General features: G+C 40.1%; 1 protein-coding gene across 1 annotated transcript in view; it reads right to left on the reverse strand.

The window, feature by feature from the left end:
• ITK (IL2 inducible T cell kinase) overlaps positions 1 to 16,177 on the reverse strand; it is a 75,154-nt gene extending 58,977 nt beyond the window's left edge. Inside the window, exon 1 of the mRNA XM_003268572.3 lies at positions 15,963 to 16,177. Within this exon, the coding sequence (XP_003268620.2) occupies positions 15,963 to 16,100 (138 nt within the window). The 5' untranslated portion in view covers positions 16,101 to 16,177. The remainder of the gene's footprint in view (positions 1 to 15,962) is intronic.
• Between the last annotated feature and the right edge of the window lie 1,897 nt (positions 16,178 to 18,074).

Here is an 18,074-nt window from a genome sequence, read left to right on the forward strand (position 1 = left end):
ACAGCAAGTAAAGCCAAGTATGCAGCAGAAAGTGATTATTGTGAACCCTATGACAAAACTTTTAATGGAAATGATTTGGAATAATATTTCCAGAAAAATTGGCAGGTGAATAAAAATCTCTTGACAATGAAAATGTAGGTTAAAACTAGTCTGCCCAAAGTGTTTAGCTGGTGGTTAAAGAGCTCCTACAAATTAAATAAAATACTAATAAACTTATAGGAAAATGAACAAAAGGAATATAAATATTTAAGCATATGGAAAGATGCTTAATGTCACTATAACAACAGAAATGCAAATAAATTATACTTAAGTACTATTTTTTAAACCCCTATCAGATTAGCAAAGATCAAAACATAAGATAATGGTGTTGGTGAGGTTTTGAGAAAACAGGCTTCTCACATGTGGCCCTGGGGAATGTTCATTGGTACAACTTCTGTAGAGAGTAATTTGCTCGTAGTCAACAAAATAACAGATGCAAATATCCTTTGACTCAGCAATTCCACTTCTAGAAATGTTTTCTGCAGACTGGAGCTTCTCAACCTCAGCGTTATTGACATTTTGGGCTGAACAATTTTTTGTTGTGAGTCTGTCCTGTGAATTGTAGGATAGTTAGCAGCACCCTCAGCTTCTACCCACCAGATGTTGATTGCATCCTCCTCCCTACTTATAACAACCAAAAATTTCCCCAGGCTTTGTCAAATGTCCCCTGGTGGGCAAGATCACCTTTGGTTGAGAACCACTGTTATAAACGTATTTATGGAAAATGACACATCTACAAGGCTGTTCATTTCTCATTGTGCATAATAACAAAAAACTGGAAACAGACCAACCTTCATTAAAAGAAATTTTTCATGCATACAATGAAGTATTATGCAACCATAAACAGAATGAAGAATATCTTTGTGTATCAGTGTGGATCAATCTCCAGGATACATTGTTAACCAACTAAAAGAAAAGTTAAGAAGTGTGTGCAGAGTATGTTACTACTATTTAAAAAGGAAGGAAAGAAGAATGTTTATTTGTATTACAAGTATATGTATGAAGTATTATTGGAAGAATTTATAAGAAATTAACTATCGTGGTTGCTGTGATGTAGGACAGCAATGTGACTTGGGACAAGGATGGGAGATTTGTTACTGCATAACATTTTGCAACTGTTTTTTTAAAATTATTGAAATGTGCCACATGGCAAAACCCCGTATCTGAAAAAATAAAAATAAAAGTAAAATTATGTGAATGTATTATCTCTTTAAGAATTAAAAATTAGGCCGGGCCCGGTGGCTCACACCTGTAATCCCAGCACTTTGCGAGGCCAAGGCGGGTGGATCACGAGTTCAGGAGATAGAGACCATCCTGGCTAACATGGTGAAACCACGTCTCTACTAAAAATACAAAAAAATTAGCCGGGTGTGGTGGTGGGCGCCTGTAGTCCTAGCTACTAGGGAGGCTGAGGCAGGAGAATGGCATGAACCCGGGAGGCAGAGCTTGCAGTGAGCCGAGATCGCGACACTGGACACTGCACTCTAGCCTGGGTGACAGAGCGAGACTCCGTCTCAAAAAAAAAAAAAAAAGAAAAGAATTAAAAATTAGTCTGCATTTTTCACAAGATCACCAAACAAAAGTGACTATTAATACACAGATATGAAGTCCAGCAGGCACAGAGGCAAGGGGACAGGGATTCATTCCAACAGCAGTTAATTAGGCGTTAGGAACCAGTTAGATCAATCTGAAACACAGTTGGAAAGCAATGTGAACAACACTAACTTCATGTTATTGAGGTTTACAATGAGCTTGTTTGGAATTAGAACAGCCTTTTCTTGGATCCAGAGAAATGTGGGTTCAGTTTGTGGCAGGAGGCTCATTTGCTCGCTGTGCTCTGGCAGAACGTGGGGGCCTGGGATCTCTTTTGACCATCTTCCCTGCTCCTCTGTGCTTATATCTATTAATGGCAAAAACCACAATTACTTTTGCAGCAGCCCAATTATCTTCAAGTGCCCTGGACTCTGTGGATCACCTCTGCGTCTCCAAATGTCCGGTGGAGGTTATTACATTTCACTCTTGGAACTACTTAAAAGCAAATTATGATGAATTATGATTCACATTGCTATCCCAAGGATTCAGTGCTCCCAGGCTTCAGTTTCCAACTTAGCTTGGCAATTTCCACCATACCCTAGTTCCCTCAAATAGTATTGTCTGCTCAATAGTATTCTTTCAATTGACTTATTTTTTCCACATAAACAAATTTATTCTAGGAGGAAACTTTAAATCACCACCATAAATTTTAAAACACTTATTTCTAACATAAATTATAGTAGATACATAACTATTAAAGACATGTTAAAACCAGATTTGTCCATGTGCCATCTTGTGTACTCCTGGTAGTACCCCACTTTGGGAAACACCAAATTGGATCATTGTCATGGAAATGGCCTCAGCATGGACTGTGGAAAAGGATGAGGTTTGGTATTAGCACCCTCAATCTCCCTTTCTGGGTCACTTCGCTGGGCTAATACTTTCCTCCTGGTACTCCTTGTATTACCACTTTGGACATAGCATTCCCAGAATGTTATTCCCAGAAAAGGCTCGATAAGCAGTCAATGCTGCTATTAGTTGTTAATCTGGAAAACTAAATAGTGCTGAGGTAGATACAGCATCTTTCCTTGTCAGAGGCCACCCCAGGAACAGATCCGCAGGTTTACAAGCCCAGGAACTCATGTTTGTCAGCCCATAGAGTCCAGGTGAATGGAAACACATTCTGCAAAGTCACCAAAGACTGGCGAATTCACAAACTCGCAGCGAGAAACTGGCTGAGATGCTTGCAGTCGTGAAGGTAAGTAGAATTACCTTCTTGTAAAATGTAATTCTACTTGGGTAACCACAAAGATATCAGGAAAGGTCACACTAATGTATGTAGGATTAAAGTATAGGGAATCCTTATGTCCTAAGGCATGCTGTTGCCTTTACATTTTTCACTTTGCTTCCTTGGACAAATTACTTACCGTCCTCGTAGCTGCATTGCTTCCTCACTAAAACAAAATTTTACTTTTATCTTGTTCAAAGAATTGTAAGGAGGAAATGAGAAAATACTTAAAGTGTTCAGTCCTCTTCTTGTAGTGATGCTAACTATTGTGGTTTTTTTTTTAAAAAAATTGTTACTGTTGATGATGTTTCTGCTGTCTTTCGGGTAAGTCTGCTGGGCAACCTGGAGCAAACCTGCTGGTCCCGACTCAACACCTCTATTGGACTGTATTAGAAACTCACCAACAAATCCTTGCCCCAACTCTGCCTTTTCGGCTTCTATTAAAAGACTTATCAGACCCAAACAAGCTTAGATCTGAAAATGTCCATTGAAGAACATTTAATCCAACTTTTAATATTTGTCCTATATGTGTAACCTAGATAAAGATACTTAGTTTCTTTAAACCTCAGCCTTCTCATAAATTACATGGGGATAACAATAGGATAACATAATGAATGTGGTTATTGTGAATATTTACGATATAAGACATATAAAACACTTAACCTTGATGCTCTGAAACACAGCAATAACTCATTAAACATTGGCTGTTATTATTTCAGATTTTATATTTGTTACACATGAAATGCCTGACTTCATTTTTAGGGTGTGTTCTTGGGGTCTTGCTTGTATTTTGACAACATGCTTTCTCATGACCCACAGTTATTAATCACCCTAAAGGTATTACTTCCTGGAAAGATTTCCATGTTTGGCTAATCTCCATTACTTTTTGTGAATTCCTGATATCATTGGCAGAGATGCACAATTTACACGTAAAAACAAAGAGAGATAGGGTCTCACTCTGTAGCCCAGGCTGGAGTGCAGTGGTGCAATCATAGCTCACTGCAACCTTGACCTCCTGGGCTTAAGTAATCCTCTCTCCTCAGCTTCCCAAATAGCGGGACTATAGGTGTGCACCATCATGCCCAGCTAATTTTTTTATTTTTTGTTTTTGCGGAGATGGGATCTCACTATGTTTACCCAGGCTGGTTTCAAACTCCTGCCCTCAAGCAATCCTCTCACTCTGGTCTCCCAAAGTGTTGGTATTACAAATGTGAGCCAAGTTTCCACGTTTTTGAACTGGAAGTGTCTTTAGAAATCATTCAGTCCAACTTGATAGTGTTAGAGATGAGGACAAGGAGGCTTCAAGGTGACTTTCTAAACTGGCTCTTGTCTTTTCATTTCTACTATTCAATTTACACCCTGGGGAGATGGGTCACAGAGTGGGAAGATACCTTGTTGATCTCTGAAAGTCAGGGACAGGCCAAGGGGCATAGGATTCTGGGCAGTTTCCCTGCCCTGCTTCAAGCAGAGAACTTCTACTTCTCTCTGTTTTATATGTGGGGATGGTGATGACTTGTATAATTTTATATTGAAATGTTTTATGAAGTTTGAAAAAGCATCGATCCAGCTGAATCCTTTGATTTTATGGACAAGAAAGCTAAATCCCAGAGAGAGTAAAGAATTAGCCAGGTGACCCGGGTCCAAAGCTCTTTTCTATTAGGCTGCCCTATTGTTCCTTGCTCACCTCATCCCACTTTTCTGGAATTACAGCCTGAGAATTTCAGGGTCATAGGCCCTGTCTAAAATCAAAACTAACTTCTATGGAACAGTCAAAAGTGGCTCCTGTGATACCTTCTTGTATTTCATTTGCTCCTTGATAAGGTGTTTCATGACCTAACCCAAAGAGCTCATTCTTGGGAACCTTTCAGACCACCCCTACTCTGTGACAGTCAGTTCAGGGATTCAGGTTTTGCAGAGTAGGAGACCTTTTGGCACCTCTTAAATCCAACTATGCAGGTGGTGGGTTCATCTACATACATGTGACACTGACTTTAAATCAAATCATCTCACCTATGTATAAAAGATTACATATTTTCCCCTCTCTCTCAGTACAACATTCAAAATGGGGTACTTGAAAATCACAACAGTGAATTCTTTTGTTTCTATTAGTTCCTTTTTAGAAACATAATCTTCTCTAATGGTTCTGGTAACAAATATGGTGCTGCTTTTGGTGGCTCATGCACTGCTTCTTCAATCTCTTTGGAAGATGATGTAGCAACAAATGATCAAGACCAGAAAATGTTCTTATCCTGTGACACAATTATCCTATTTGGGGCACTCTATCCTAAGAAGCTGATTTGAAAAATGAGACAGCCCTATATTATGTATACTGTTTTTTTTTGGTGTTTGCATTATACCTGGAAACAACCTGAATGTTGAACCATGGCTAACAGATAAGTTCACCTATTCCTCCATGTACGTAAAATAGATAAGCATGTTCTTGCAATGAACTGACTCAACCATTAAAAAATCATATATATTAAAAATGATTACTTTGGAGGCAATGTAGATATATGGAAATACATTTATATAAAAGAATAAATGGAAAAGTAGAATATAAAATTGTCATGCATTATGATTATAACTCTGCAAAAGATATGTCTGCACGAGGGAAAAGACCAGTGCTGACACAGAAAGTAAATTGATGTCTTCAGACCAGATTATAGAAAACATTCTCAATGTACTTGGTTCATTAATTTTTTTTGACAATATGAGGATCAGAAGATTGCTTGCTCTGTCTTGAGATAAATCAAAGCTGATTTAACTCAATTCTAATTTAACTCAATTCTAATTTGGTTTCAGTCTTTGCTGCTACAGTCTATCTGAGCTCAGTGTTGATCCTGACCCAGGTTATACACCAGACACTTTCCCATCAAAACATGGAGCGAGATGATTCTGGACAAAGTACCCCCAGGAAGAAGGATGCCACGAGAAAGTTAAAACATAAGACAACTGCGGAGGTTGCAGTGAGCCGAGATTGCACCACTGCACTCCAGCCTGGACGACAGAGCGAGACTCCGTCTCAAAAATAAAAAAAAAAATAAAATAAATAAATAAAACGTAAGACAACTGAAGAACAACTCATAGGATGGGACACTACACAATGGCCCAGGAGACCACTGCAGGAGACTCTACCCGGCTTCCTGGCTTCTATTCTTGGCCATTGTATAATCTGCTGACCCCATAGCTATCAGCTCACTTCTAGATGGATGGAATCACACCCACTGCCTCAACCTTGGAAACTTTTCACTGGGGTTGGAATCAAATCCAAACTCCTTGCCATGATCCACAAGGGCCTGCAGAGTTTGGCTTCTGCCCCTCGTCTTGTGCCCCTCTCTTGAACTCTGCATGTTCAAATCTCTGTTCTTCACACAAGCCAAGCTTTTTCCTACCTCAGGGTCTTTGTCCTTGCAGTTCCCTCTGCCCAGAATGCCCTTTCCCATTTCTTCATTTAACTAGTTACTTCCTCAAACTTCAGTTTAGCTATAAATTCCTTCTCTGATCACCCCACCTCCCAGTTCAGCCCGAGTGGCTGCCTGGTCTTGCCATAGAACCTACCACATTCTCTATCTGCCATCTATATGCAGTTATACACTTGCTTGCTGTCTGTCCCATCCCCTAGAATGCAAGCTATTAGGGTGGTGCACAAGTAATTGACCTCAATTAAAAATCTCAATTACTTGTGCACCAACCTAAGACACCTGCCTCCATTACTTACCATTGCGTACCTCACATCTAGCATGGTGCCTGGCACAGAGCAGCTATTTACAAAATGTTTTCTGAACAAAGGAATAAATCAAAATGTACCAAAACAGAAACGTTGCCTTGATACAGAGTCAATAAAAACAAATAAACCAATAATAATAATAATAATAATAATAATAAAGATTTGGCACAATATCTGAAGTTTGGGGGGAAAATCCCTATAGCTGAATTTTTATAACAAACAGTTATAATTTCTGTGACTTTTTAAATATCAAAAAAGGAAAAATATGAGAAGCCTACTTATAAATAACTTTAGGTTAATAGGAATAAATGGCAACATAAGACATAAGAACCTGTATCTAGCTCTTATTTTATTAAAATACAGAAAACTTTTACTGAATTTCAAGGAACTGAGAAGACTGTTGACCCAAAAGGGGACTTTTATATGCATAGGAAGACATTACAGACCTGTTTTCTCCTTAGGATCGAGGCCTCTGAGTGTCATGAAGCCAAACCCAAACTGACCTCTGCATGAAAATTATGTCCTAGAAGGTCTACTTTTTCCAGTAGGCCTCATAATTCACTGATGAATGGAGGAATGTATTATTAGTTGGCTAAGAAAATGAGGGCAGAATGAGGATTTACTATTTTGTCCATGAACGTTTGCGAAGAGCTTTAAAATAGTTTTTGTAGACACGATTTCCATGTTTGATATTTACATCTTGTTTTACATGGAGCTTGTAGTTCAAGAAACTGAGCTCTTCTTTTTTTTTTTTTTTTTTTTTTTTTTTGAGACAGCATCTTGCTCTGTCACCCAGGCTGGGGTGCAGTGGTGCGATTTCAGCCCACTGCAACCTCTGCCTCCTGGGTTCAAGCGATTCTCCTGCTTCAGCCTCTCGAGTAGCTGAGATTACAGGCATATGCCACCACGCCCAGCTAATTTTTTGTATTTTTAGTAGAGATGGGGTTTTGCCATGTTGGCTAGGCTTGTCTCGAACTCCTGAGTTCAGGCAATCCGCCTGCCTTGGCCTCCCAAAGTGCGAGGATTACAGGCATAAGCCGCTATGCCCGGCCTGAAACTGAGCTCTTCTGCTTTCTTTCAGACTGAGTCAGAATCTAAACTCTCGTGTTTATAGTATTTCTCTGTGGGCTATTTTTACTGCAGAAACTGATGAATGGGTGTACCAGTCCCTGAACAGTAGGAATCAAATCAAATTTTACTGTGAGAAAAGAAAATATCAATACAACGGTTATCTCCATAAAACATTAACCTCACATTACACAGGCAAAGATCAATTCATGATGACACTCCATTAAAACAGATGCAAACTGTGCATGTTTCAATTGCAAAGTACCTTGCTTGGGCCCTTCCTTGTCTCTGTGTGGCTAGACAAGGCCCACATTTTTAGCTTTCAGATGCTTTTCTGAATTCAACTTGAGTTATGTGACCTTCATTCATTCCCCAGATATTTACTGACCACCTACTACAACTAACCAGTGCCCAGAACTATTTTAGATGATTGTGATACTGTGATGAAGAAGACAGTCAAGATCTCTGCTCTCATGGAACTGCCCTTCCATTAGATGGACAGACAGAAATTAAACAGGGAAGCAGATCCATAAACCTAACAAATAAATGCAGATACTAAGGTATCTATGTGCTTTGAAGAGGTGGGAAATAAATCAACAACAGAATTCGCCAGGAGTGGTGATGCACTCCTGTAGTCCCAGTTAGTCGGGAGGATCACTTGAGTCTGAAAGGCAGAGGTTGCAGTGACCCAAGATTCCGCCACTGCATTCTAGCCTGGGTGACAGAGCAAGACCATGTTTCAAACAAACAAGCAAACAAACAAACACTCTTGCAAAAATCTGGGGTGTTTTAGACAGTGGAAACAGCTAATGCAAAGATCCTGCATCCTGAGAATGAGTGCCATTTTATGTGTGTGTCTCACTTGTCTCACCCTAGTCCTGGCCCTGTACAAAGGCCCTGCTGAGACCTTGAGCTTGGAGTGCTTATGGTTCAGGAAGAAGGCAGATGTGACAGAAGCACATAAAGGGAGTGTGGTGTGAAGTGAAATAAAGAAGGCCGGCTGGGACCACAGGATGAAGGGTCTTGAAGGGCATAGTTGAGAATTTATTTAAATACCCTAAATAGCCATGGAGGGTTTTAAGGTAGAAAATAGTATCTGATTTAAAATTTTAAGGTTCATTCTAGGTGTTGTGTGGATAACAGACTGTAAAGAGCTTCAAATGCCAGCAGGAGCCCAGCTGGAAGGCAACTAAATGACATGGGAACGAAGAGAAGAGAGCCCATGACTGCTCAATGTCTCAAGCAAAAATGCCCAGGTAGTTTTAACAATATAACCTGCATGGCCAGGCATGGTGGCTCATGCCTGTAATCCCAGCACTGTTGGAGGCTGAGGCGGGAGGATTGCTTGAGCCCAGGAGTTTGAGGCCAGCCTGGGCAATATAGTGAGACTCTGTCTCTACAAATTTTTTGTTTTTTTTTAAATAGCTGAGCATGATGGTGCATGCCTCTAGTCCCAGCTACTCAGGAGGCTGAGGCAGAAGGATCACTTGAGCCTGGGAAGCTGAGGCTACAGTGAGCTGTGACCACACCACTGCACCCCAGCCTGGGCGACAGAGCAAGGCTCTGGGTCAAGAAAAAAAAAAAGAATATTATCTACAGAGGGTTTAGCTGTAAAAGGCAAGGAAGGAGGGGTAAGACAGGCAGAAGAAAAAGGAGAAAAGAGTTGCTTAAGTCTCCTAAAAAGAGTTGAGGGCGGGTACCTGGCCCTCCTGCTAGTTCCTACATGTGCCTCTCTGACCCAGCACTTAAAATTCCAACCACTTGAATACCTGAATCTTCCTCTTCCTTGTTCAAGGATAGGCCATACACTACTGCCTCCAGGGAGTCTTTGTTACTTGTTCCTATACCCAGTAATCTCCCTTTTGAAGTCCTATGTCACTTGCCTTTGTCTCTATTATTTGGGCATTGAACCTTCTCTACTTGACGTTCGTTTGTGTCTCCAACCTCTCCAGCTGAATCTATACCTTATGTCCTTACTCCCTCCTTTCTTTTCTCCTTTTCTCCTTTTATTCCTTCCACAAATTATGCACGAGTGAATAGTGTGTGCCAGACACTCTTGTAGACACTGGTGAGACCATCTTTATCAACTTGGGTGCCTGCTGTCATAAAGCTGATAGTTCAATGGAGGGTGACATTAATACATCATCACATTAACAGATGAGTAGTTACAACTTCAGCATGTGCTGTGAAGAAAGGGCAGCTGGTGCTATGGTAGAACAGCACAGGAGGACATGACTTAGTGTAGGAACTTCAAGGAAGGCTTTCCCAAGTAAGTGACACTTAAAATGGAGGCTTTAACATTGAAGAATACCTGGTGTGGTTGGATCCCAGAGATGAGAGAAAGTGAGACATGAGCTGAGACAGATGAGGCCATGTGGTAGATTCTGGTGGTGTCCATCCTTAGGGCAATGGGGAGAGCTGCTGGAGGGACACATCAGTTTCTGATGAAGGTCATCAGGACTTGACTACAGTCACATGTGAAGAGCTGGTGCTGCCTGCCATGTGGAGGATGAAGTGGCAGGAAGGGGTGAAGCGGGTGCAGGGAGACCATGAGAGGCGGTAGCAGTTCCAGGTGAGAGATATCCTGACAGTCCCAGGTGAGAGATATCCTGACAGTCCCAGGTGAGAGATATCCTGTGGGAATCTGGGGAGATTCTAGGGGAACTTTAGGAGGCAAAGCTTGCCAAGGCTCCCTCTCTCTCTCTCTTTTTTTTTTTTCTTTTGCGACAGAGTTTCACTCTTGTTGCCCAGGTTGGAGTGCAATCGTACAATCTTGGCTCACTGCAACCTCTGCCTCCTGGGTTCAAGCAATTCTCCTGCCTCAGACTCCCGAGTAGCTGGGATTATAGGCACCTGCCACCACGCCCGGCTAATTTTTTGTGTTTTTAGTAGAAACGGGGTTTTACCATATTAGCCAGGCTGGTCTCAAACTCCTGCCCTCAGGTGATCCACCCGCCCCGGCCTCCCGAAGTGCTGGGATTACAGGCATGGGCCATCACGACCGGCCTCTGTCTCTCTCTCTTTTTTTAAAGACACATAGCAGGGCTTCTTGAAGTGAATGAAGACAGTGATTTGTCCTGGGGCATATGTGGAAAACGTAGAGGTCCTAAAATATTTCATTGCAGAAGACCCATTTGGCACGGGGTACCAGTTTTCAGGACTGTCCTTTACATTGGGGACTTCAGAGCAAGAATGTATTGCATACTGTGTAATAACCCAATGGAATCCCTGATTACCTGTGATTAACAACTATGGTAATAAGTATTATTTATCAGAGAGTAATGTAGACTCTAGAGACATGGGACATTAGGCAAGTTGTTTAAACTCTCTTTGTCTCAATTTCTTGACCTACAAATTGGGGTAATAACAGTTCCTAACTTACAGGGTGGTTACAATGGTTAGGTGAAATAATTCACATTTTTGCACAGTATTGGACATGCAGTAAGTGCTCAGTAAATGTTAGTTACTATCTTATTAGAATAAAGGTGACCTCCATCTTATTAAAAGGAAATAAGATCATGAAGGAATGTTTAATTATTTTATTTTATTTTTGAGACCAGGTCTCAGCCTGTTGCCCAGTCTGGATTACAGTGGCATGATCACAGCTCACTGCAGCCTCAACCTCCTGGGCTCAACGGATCCTCCCACCTCACCCTCCTGAGTAACTGGGACTACAGGCATGCAGTCCACATCTAGCTTTTTTTTTTTTTTTTTTTTTTTTTTGTAGAGACGGAGTCTCACCATGTTGCCCAGGCTGGTCTCAAATTCCTGGGCTCAAGTGATCCGCCCACCTCGGCCTCCCAAAGTGTTGGGATTACAGGTGTGAGTCTCTGTGTCTGGCCTTGCTTAATTATTTTAAAAACATAGGCCGGGCGCGATGGCTCACATCTGTAATCCCAGCACTCTGGGAGGCCAAGGCGGGCAGACCATGAGGTCAGGAGTTCGAGACCAGCCTGGCCAATATGGTGAAACCCCGTCTCTACCAAAAAAAATACAAAAATTAGCCGAGCATGATGGCGCGCACCTGTAGTCCCAGCTACTCAGGAGGCTGAGGCAGAAGAATCACTGGAACCTGGGAGGCAGAGGTTGCAGTGAACTGAGGTGGCACCACTGCACTCTGGCCTGGGCGACAGAGCAAGACTCTGTCTCACAAAAAAAAAAAAAAAAAGAAATAGTTTTTTAGAGGATTGCACAGCATTATATAATTTACACAAAATCACACTGATCAAATGTGAGCTAGTCTTTGACCCAGATCTGTCTGATGCCAGAAGCAATGTTTTTTATCACTATGCAGTAATGCTTTCAAAAGCAAGGAAAGGGGACCATCTCCCCACCTACCATCTTTAATTTAGAAAGGATGCTTGCTGCAAGCAGGAGATAGTTCTGTTGCTAGATAAGACTGCAGGCTAAAGGGAAGAGGCCGTGAGGAGTGGAGACCCTCACCCAGATGCTTAGTGGAATGGTGATCTTGACTGTTTCTCTTGTTCCATGTAAATGATAATGCCTCCCACATCATAAGGAGCACAACACACTTGATCCCTAAGGTGCAAAGAGTCATCCAAATAGGAGAACCTTTCCAGTTCTCCAGAGGGGCTTTCAGAAGATCAAGGTGGTGCTTAGGCAAAATTGTGGGTAATAATCACCTTACCATGTAGCAATTGGTAAGAAGCTTATAACATACTTTTCTCATAAAATACTCAACATCACTTGAAGTAGGTAGTGTTGGGGCCCTTACTTTACAAATAGGACACAGGCAGAAAGAGGTCAAATGTCTGGTCTGAGATCCCACATCTAGAAAGTGGCCACATGAGTCACACCAATCTATGATGCTTTATTCCCATCTAGGCTGCCTCTTCCATCCTGTGCTTAATCAAAATGCCTGAGGCTCTCCACTTTCCTTTTACCCCTGAAAAGGATCTGATATCAGTCATGTGCAACTAAATATGCTGTTTAGTTGGTGGCTACTTCTCCAAGGATCATTTGTACTTAGGCTTGCCGATGGTGTGCTGGATTTGTACTGGCCTGAGGTAGCTAATTGTTAAGTTTTCAGGAATCTGTGAGCCAGCAGACATCACACTGGTAGTTTAAAATGGTCCATGATGGGAGTATTTACACCAAAGGAATTGGCAGACACTATGAATCAGGGCTCCCCAACAAGCCCCGTGCTCGGATTCCTAAGCATTTACCAGCACATCCATGTGCCCTTATCTCTCATTGTCCTCTGTCATAGAATTTCAGGCATCAGGGACTACTTGGAAAAAAATTGACAGGCACAGGAGAGCCTCTGAAATCATGTCTGTCTGCAAGCCACCACCTGCCAAATCTATGCTTCTTTCTGGCCCACTCCTCTAGTACTGGGCTTCATCCAGTGCTTCATCCACTGCTCCAGCAAGATGAAGGACTTGGCCCCTCTGAAAACACTTGCACATCTCAATAGGGAAAACAGGCATCTAACACCAGAACTAAATCCATGTTAAAGTAAAAGCCTCAGTCAATTAGTATTATAATGACAATAGGCACGATTTTTTAGGTTAGAATAAACATACTTGATTTCTAGAATTACAGAATATGTTCTTGAGTATGTAGAAGGGTTATTTTTCATATGGTGTTATAAATTCATAGAATATGAGAACTGCAAGAATCGTAATTTTACAAATGAGAAAAGAGAAAAAGAAGCTCTGACACCCGACACCCTAAGAGGGGCAATAACTGGCCAAACAGCTCATGATGCATGTATATCTACCCCACAAACTTGTATTTAACCACAGAATAGAAGGAATCCAGGACCCTGGTCTTAGCTTGACTTTGAAGAATCCTTGAATATCTCCCATAATTTGAAAATGAATTGTTATGACAGCCTGCTAGCTTCTGTAGAGACATGAAAGGGATACAAATAGTGGTTAATTTTTACTAGATGCTTACCAGATGACCGGGCCTATGCTAAGTACCTAATATATTAAGTTGAATTGTTTGAAACTTCTAATATCTGATATTTGATCTGCCAAATAATTGCAAAAAGTTCAGCCTAAAGACATTATACCTCTGAGTCTTTGCCATCTTCCTATGAAATGGGTACTATTATCACACCCATTTTACAGATTGAAAAAGAAGGCGTTAATTTAAAAATGAAAATGTTCTTTCCACAAGTGTAATGTTATTTACTTATGAGTAATATTAATGCAGTCTTGTGTGCAATTTGGTGGCCCGAAACCATGTAGCATACATAAGACGCGAACAATAATAACTCACATATATTACCTTTTTCAGTGACCTTGGATAAATTTCTAATGAATAAATTTCTACAATAATTAAATAATTAAAGAAATACTTTAAAAATGTTATTTATAAGAGTAAAAAAGGCATTAGAAAACAAGAAATTTGATGTTTGGACATGTATTCTCTATATCTCACATGGAAGAATTAGAAACTATAGCCTAGAGCTCCCCAGAATGAAGTAATTGTCTTGAAATTTTCCATAATGCTCACATAAAGAAGTAGGGTGATTTTATAACCTTGTCTACATGCAAATTATGACGAATAAAATTCTGAATTAAGGCCATCTGGTTTTGTGATTATTTGCAAATAATATTGAGCTGAATTCACAATCAGTTCACAAATAGCAGTTGGGCTAAGGAATTATTAATACTAACTAAATGAGATGATACTATGTTGAATCAGGAAAATGAACTGGTGAAAACTGTAAAATGGGCTTTGAAAAAAATATTTAAAGGTACATGACTGTTCTTTCAATATGAAACAAAAACTTTAAATGTTCCATTCACAAAGAAGCATTGAGTAATGCCATGCGATTTATTAGCTCTACATGATAAATCCCCCAAGTTCACAAACTGGGCTCCTGGCCACCTAGCAAAGAGGCCTTGCACATAATTCCATGTGTTTTCTGATTGACTGGTAAATTGTTTTCAGTAAGAGTCTGATAACAAGACAAGCAATTCTTTTCACTTCTGAAGAGGCAGCACTATTTCGTCTGCAACTTTTTTGTTTTTTGTTTTTTTGTAATTCACCGAAGACATGCAATGCCTGCAACTTTAAAAAGTGAGGCATCCATAGGCTCTATACTCAGCCTGACCTCCTCTGGAGCTCCATCTCATGAAATGCTTTAAAGCCTGGCACGCCAAAGAATCCCAAACTCATGCCTCCACCTACTAAGTCAGACTCCAACAAAGAATCAGAGCACTTTTGTTTCTAAGCGACCATCAGGCACCTAATATTATTTTCCCTTCAGTAAAATATAAGTGATAATCCTTGTCCTACCCCACTAATGATGTAAAAATAATATAGTCATACAGTAAGAAATCAAACATGCTTTGAAAAACTGCAGTGTAGGGCTAAACAAAAGCCACTGCATAAAGCAAAGAAGTTTTGAAGAAGAAAGGGATCTTGAAGGTTGTTATTTCCCGTTTTTTTCCTTTTATAAAGAAAGAACCTGAAATAGGAGGTAGATATTTGTCCAGACTGGATCCCTACTGAGAAGTAGAGTTTGGTCTCCTGACCCTTTGTCCAATGCTTTTTCTACCAAACTACATTATTAGGATTATTCCTGTTGCTTTTGTTATTAGTGATGTTAAGAAGCATGAGACTATTTTTAGATAAAGAGACAGACTGACCTAGCTAAGCAGCCATACTCCTTCTGGGTAAGAACTGCTGCTCTGCACTGCCAAAACTTTGTTCTTAATAACCCTGGTGTCCTAGGAAGTCTATCAAGAGATGAAGAGGTTTGCCATTGTGCCTTACAACTTTTAGACAATTAAATGCCTGGGAAATCTTATTTCAAGATTGGGCAAGCGATGAGTTTTGAGACAAACAGAGTTATTCATGAAAACGTTAACATTGAACCCAAAACTTAACCATTCTAAACAACAGTTTCTTCCACTAAAAAATAAGAAAGCTGGGGTAGATCATCCCATTGAATGCTAGTGTTGTATTAATCTATGTTTCATTAAATTTAGTATGTTTCATAGAAAGTTCAAGTTTTATCGAATCATAATACTTGCTACCTAAAATGTTATTAATAATTTAAAAATCAAACATAATCTTGAAGGGGGAAAAAGCCAATGAATGTTAAATTTACAGTTTTTAGAACTGAAATCACCTAGCACCACAATTTCACCTCTTGACTGCTTTCTGCATTCTCTTCTGATTACTTTTATTGTACTCTTTGTGTTGTTATAATAAGCATGTTTGTGTTTCCTGTGTTCTATTTTATGCTATGTATATACTTTTGCATTAGCCCAGTCCAAACATAAAATGCTATGCGAAAAAAGACAAATGAAACTGCTCACATACCCCATGACGATCCTCAAAGTATGCCAGGCTGGCTTTGGTTAACACAAAGAAGCGGACTTTAAAGTTCGAGGGAGAAGTTCTTCTCTTTTGTTGGGATTTTTTGATGAGCTGTTCTTCCAGGAGGATAAAGTTGTTCATGATCCTGTTCTTGAAAGGTGATGCACCTTGGGCAGCACCTCTTAGCTCAACCAAAGGAAAAGAGTTTTGGGGCAAAGAATGCAATGTGGAGGCAGTTGATCTTCAGAGAGCTGCTCAAGGGCAACTTGCCTTCAACGTTATCTTTCTATCAACGTTCAGCCAACATAGCTGAGCTTTTCTCCTCTGATGTCAAAGGCCAAAACCACATCCTTTCAAAATTCACAAAACGAGGAGGCATATGTAAAAAATACATACAGCCTCTGCTATATGGCTTGAAATGATATTTGAAAAACTGTGGACTCAAAATTATTATAAGGATTACAGTTTAATCTTTATAGTTCCTGGTTTAATCCATCCAGCAGTTAAAACATGTAGCACAAGGGGTAAGGACAATGCATGGTTTTGCTTACCATGATATACTCGGCAACCATCAAAGTGTCTGACACATAAAAAAGATGTTCGAGAAAAATTTGTTGAATAGATCATCACCGAGTTGGGTTGGACAATTAAAAGAGGTAATGAGCACAAAACCCTCATACATTAAAGTGAAGAAATATCTTGCTGAAGTTTATTAGTTTTTAAGATTTAAATTAAAGCCCATAGAAATTTCTCAATGCTACATATAGATGACTGCCTTTCTGTCCTGACATTTTGTGGAAGAGTGAAAAATAAGTGAATCCTTCAGAATGGCACAATAAACAAAGTATATATGGGCTTTGAAAACAGACAAATTTGTGTTGGATTCCCAGCTCTGTCACTTACTAAGCTGTTTCTCTTTGAGCAAGCCACGACTTCTCTGATCCTTAGCTTCCTTGTGAGGGTCCCTTGGAGGACTGAATCACATACATCTTATGAATGGTGTTTGCTAGTCATACATGTTACCTTAGAGTTAGTACATAGTTGAAGTATAATGTGTGACACTTACCTCTACTATGTTAATAATCAAGAGATTTTAGTGTAAGCAGATATGGCACGTAGTGGGTAGGGATAAATAATAAATGAAACAATCATTATTGCTGTATAGGAGTGAAATTCTCCAATGTTTATTTTTAAATGTAAATTACCAGGCAATAGCCTAATCTTATTTCATATACTGGATGCCCCAGCATAATCAAGACACCCAGGAGGGTACGTTATGGGTATATTTTAAATGACCTCCCCCATTCTGAGATTTTTAAGACATATGTGTGGAAATACACTGGCCAAACAAGATAGTTTTTTTTTTTTTTCTGAGTATGGGCTTGAGGTAGGGATTGCTACTGTTTCCAAATAGCTACTCTCTCCTTCTTACTAGAGTAACTGAATCCCTGACGGTTATCTGGGCATCTGGCCAGCAAGAATAAAGACTACAAATTTTAGCCTCCCTTGAAACTAGGTGTAGTTGTATGACTGTCTTCTGGTCAACTGAATGTAGCAGAAGTCGTGTGCACAACTTCTAGGAAATTTCCTTAGTGGGATCTGTCATCCCCTTTTCTTTCCCTTTTCCTCCTGCCTTCTGACTAGGATATTGAGGTGACAGTTGGAGCTGAAGCAGCTATCTAGTATCATAAGGTGGAAATTGAATGTTGAGGACAATGGAGTATAAGATAGAAAGGGCCTGGGACCCTGGTGACCATGGATCTTCCATGCCAGCCCTGGATTACATTTTTTAATATCTATTTTCTAAGTCTCAAGTTATTTTGAGGTTTCTGTCACTACCAGCAAACCTAGATAATACAGTGCTATCTTCTCAAACTAGACTATAAACTCCTCTGAGAAAAGTACATTTTATACCTGTTTGGTTCAGATGAAAAGATTTACAGACTTCACAAAGTGTTCTCATCCGGGAAAACAAAATATCGTCAGTAGCTGTTGCAATAGTTAGGAGTCTTTCATTTGCTCAGTCTACATGGAGTGTCATCATAAGTAATTTTATTCTCTTTCTCATAGCGCCATCAAACCCACTAACTGAGACTCATCTTTGCCAACTTCTAA

The sequence above is a fragment of the Nomascus leucogenys genome, chromosome 2 (genome assembly GCF_006542625.1).
Source record: "Nomascus leucogenys isolate Asia chromosome 2, Asia_NLE_v1, whole genome shotgun sequence".
NCBI lineage: Eukaryota > Metazoa > Chordata > Mammalia > Primates > Hylobatidae > Nomascus > Nomascus leucogenys.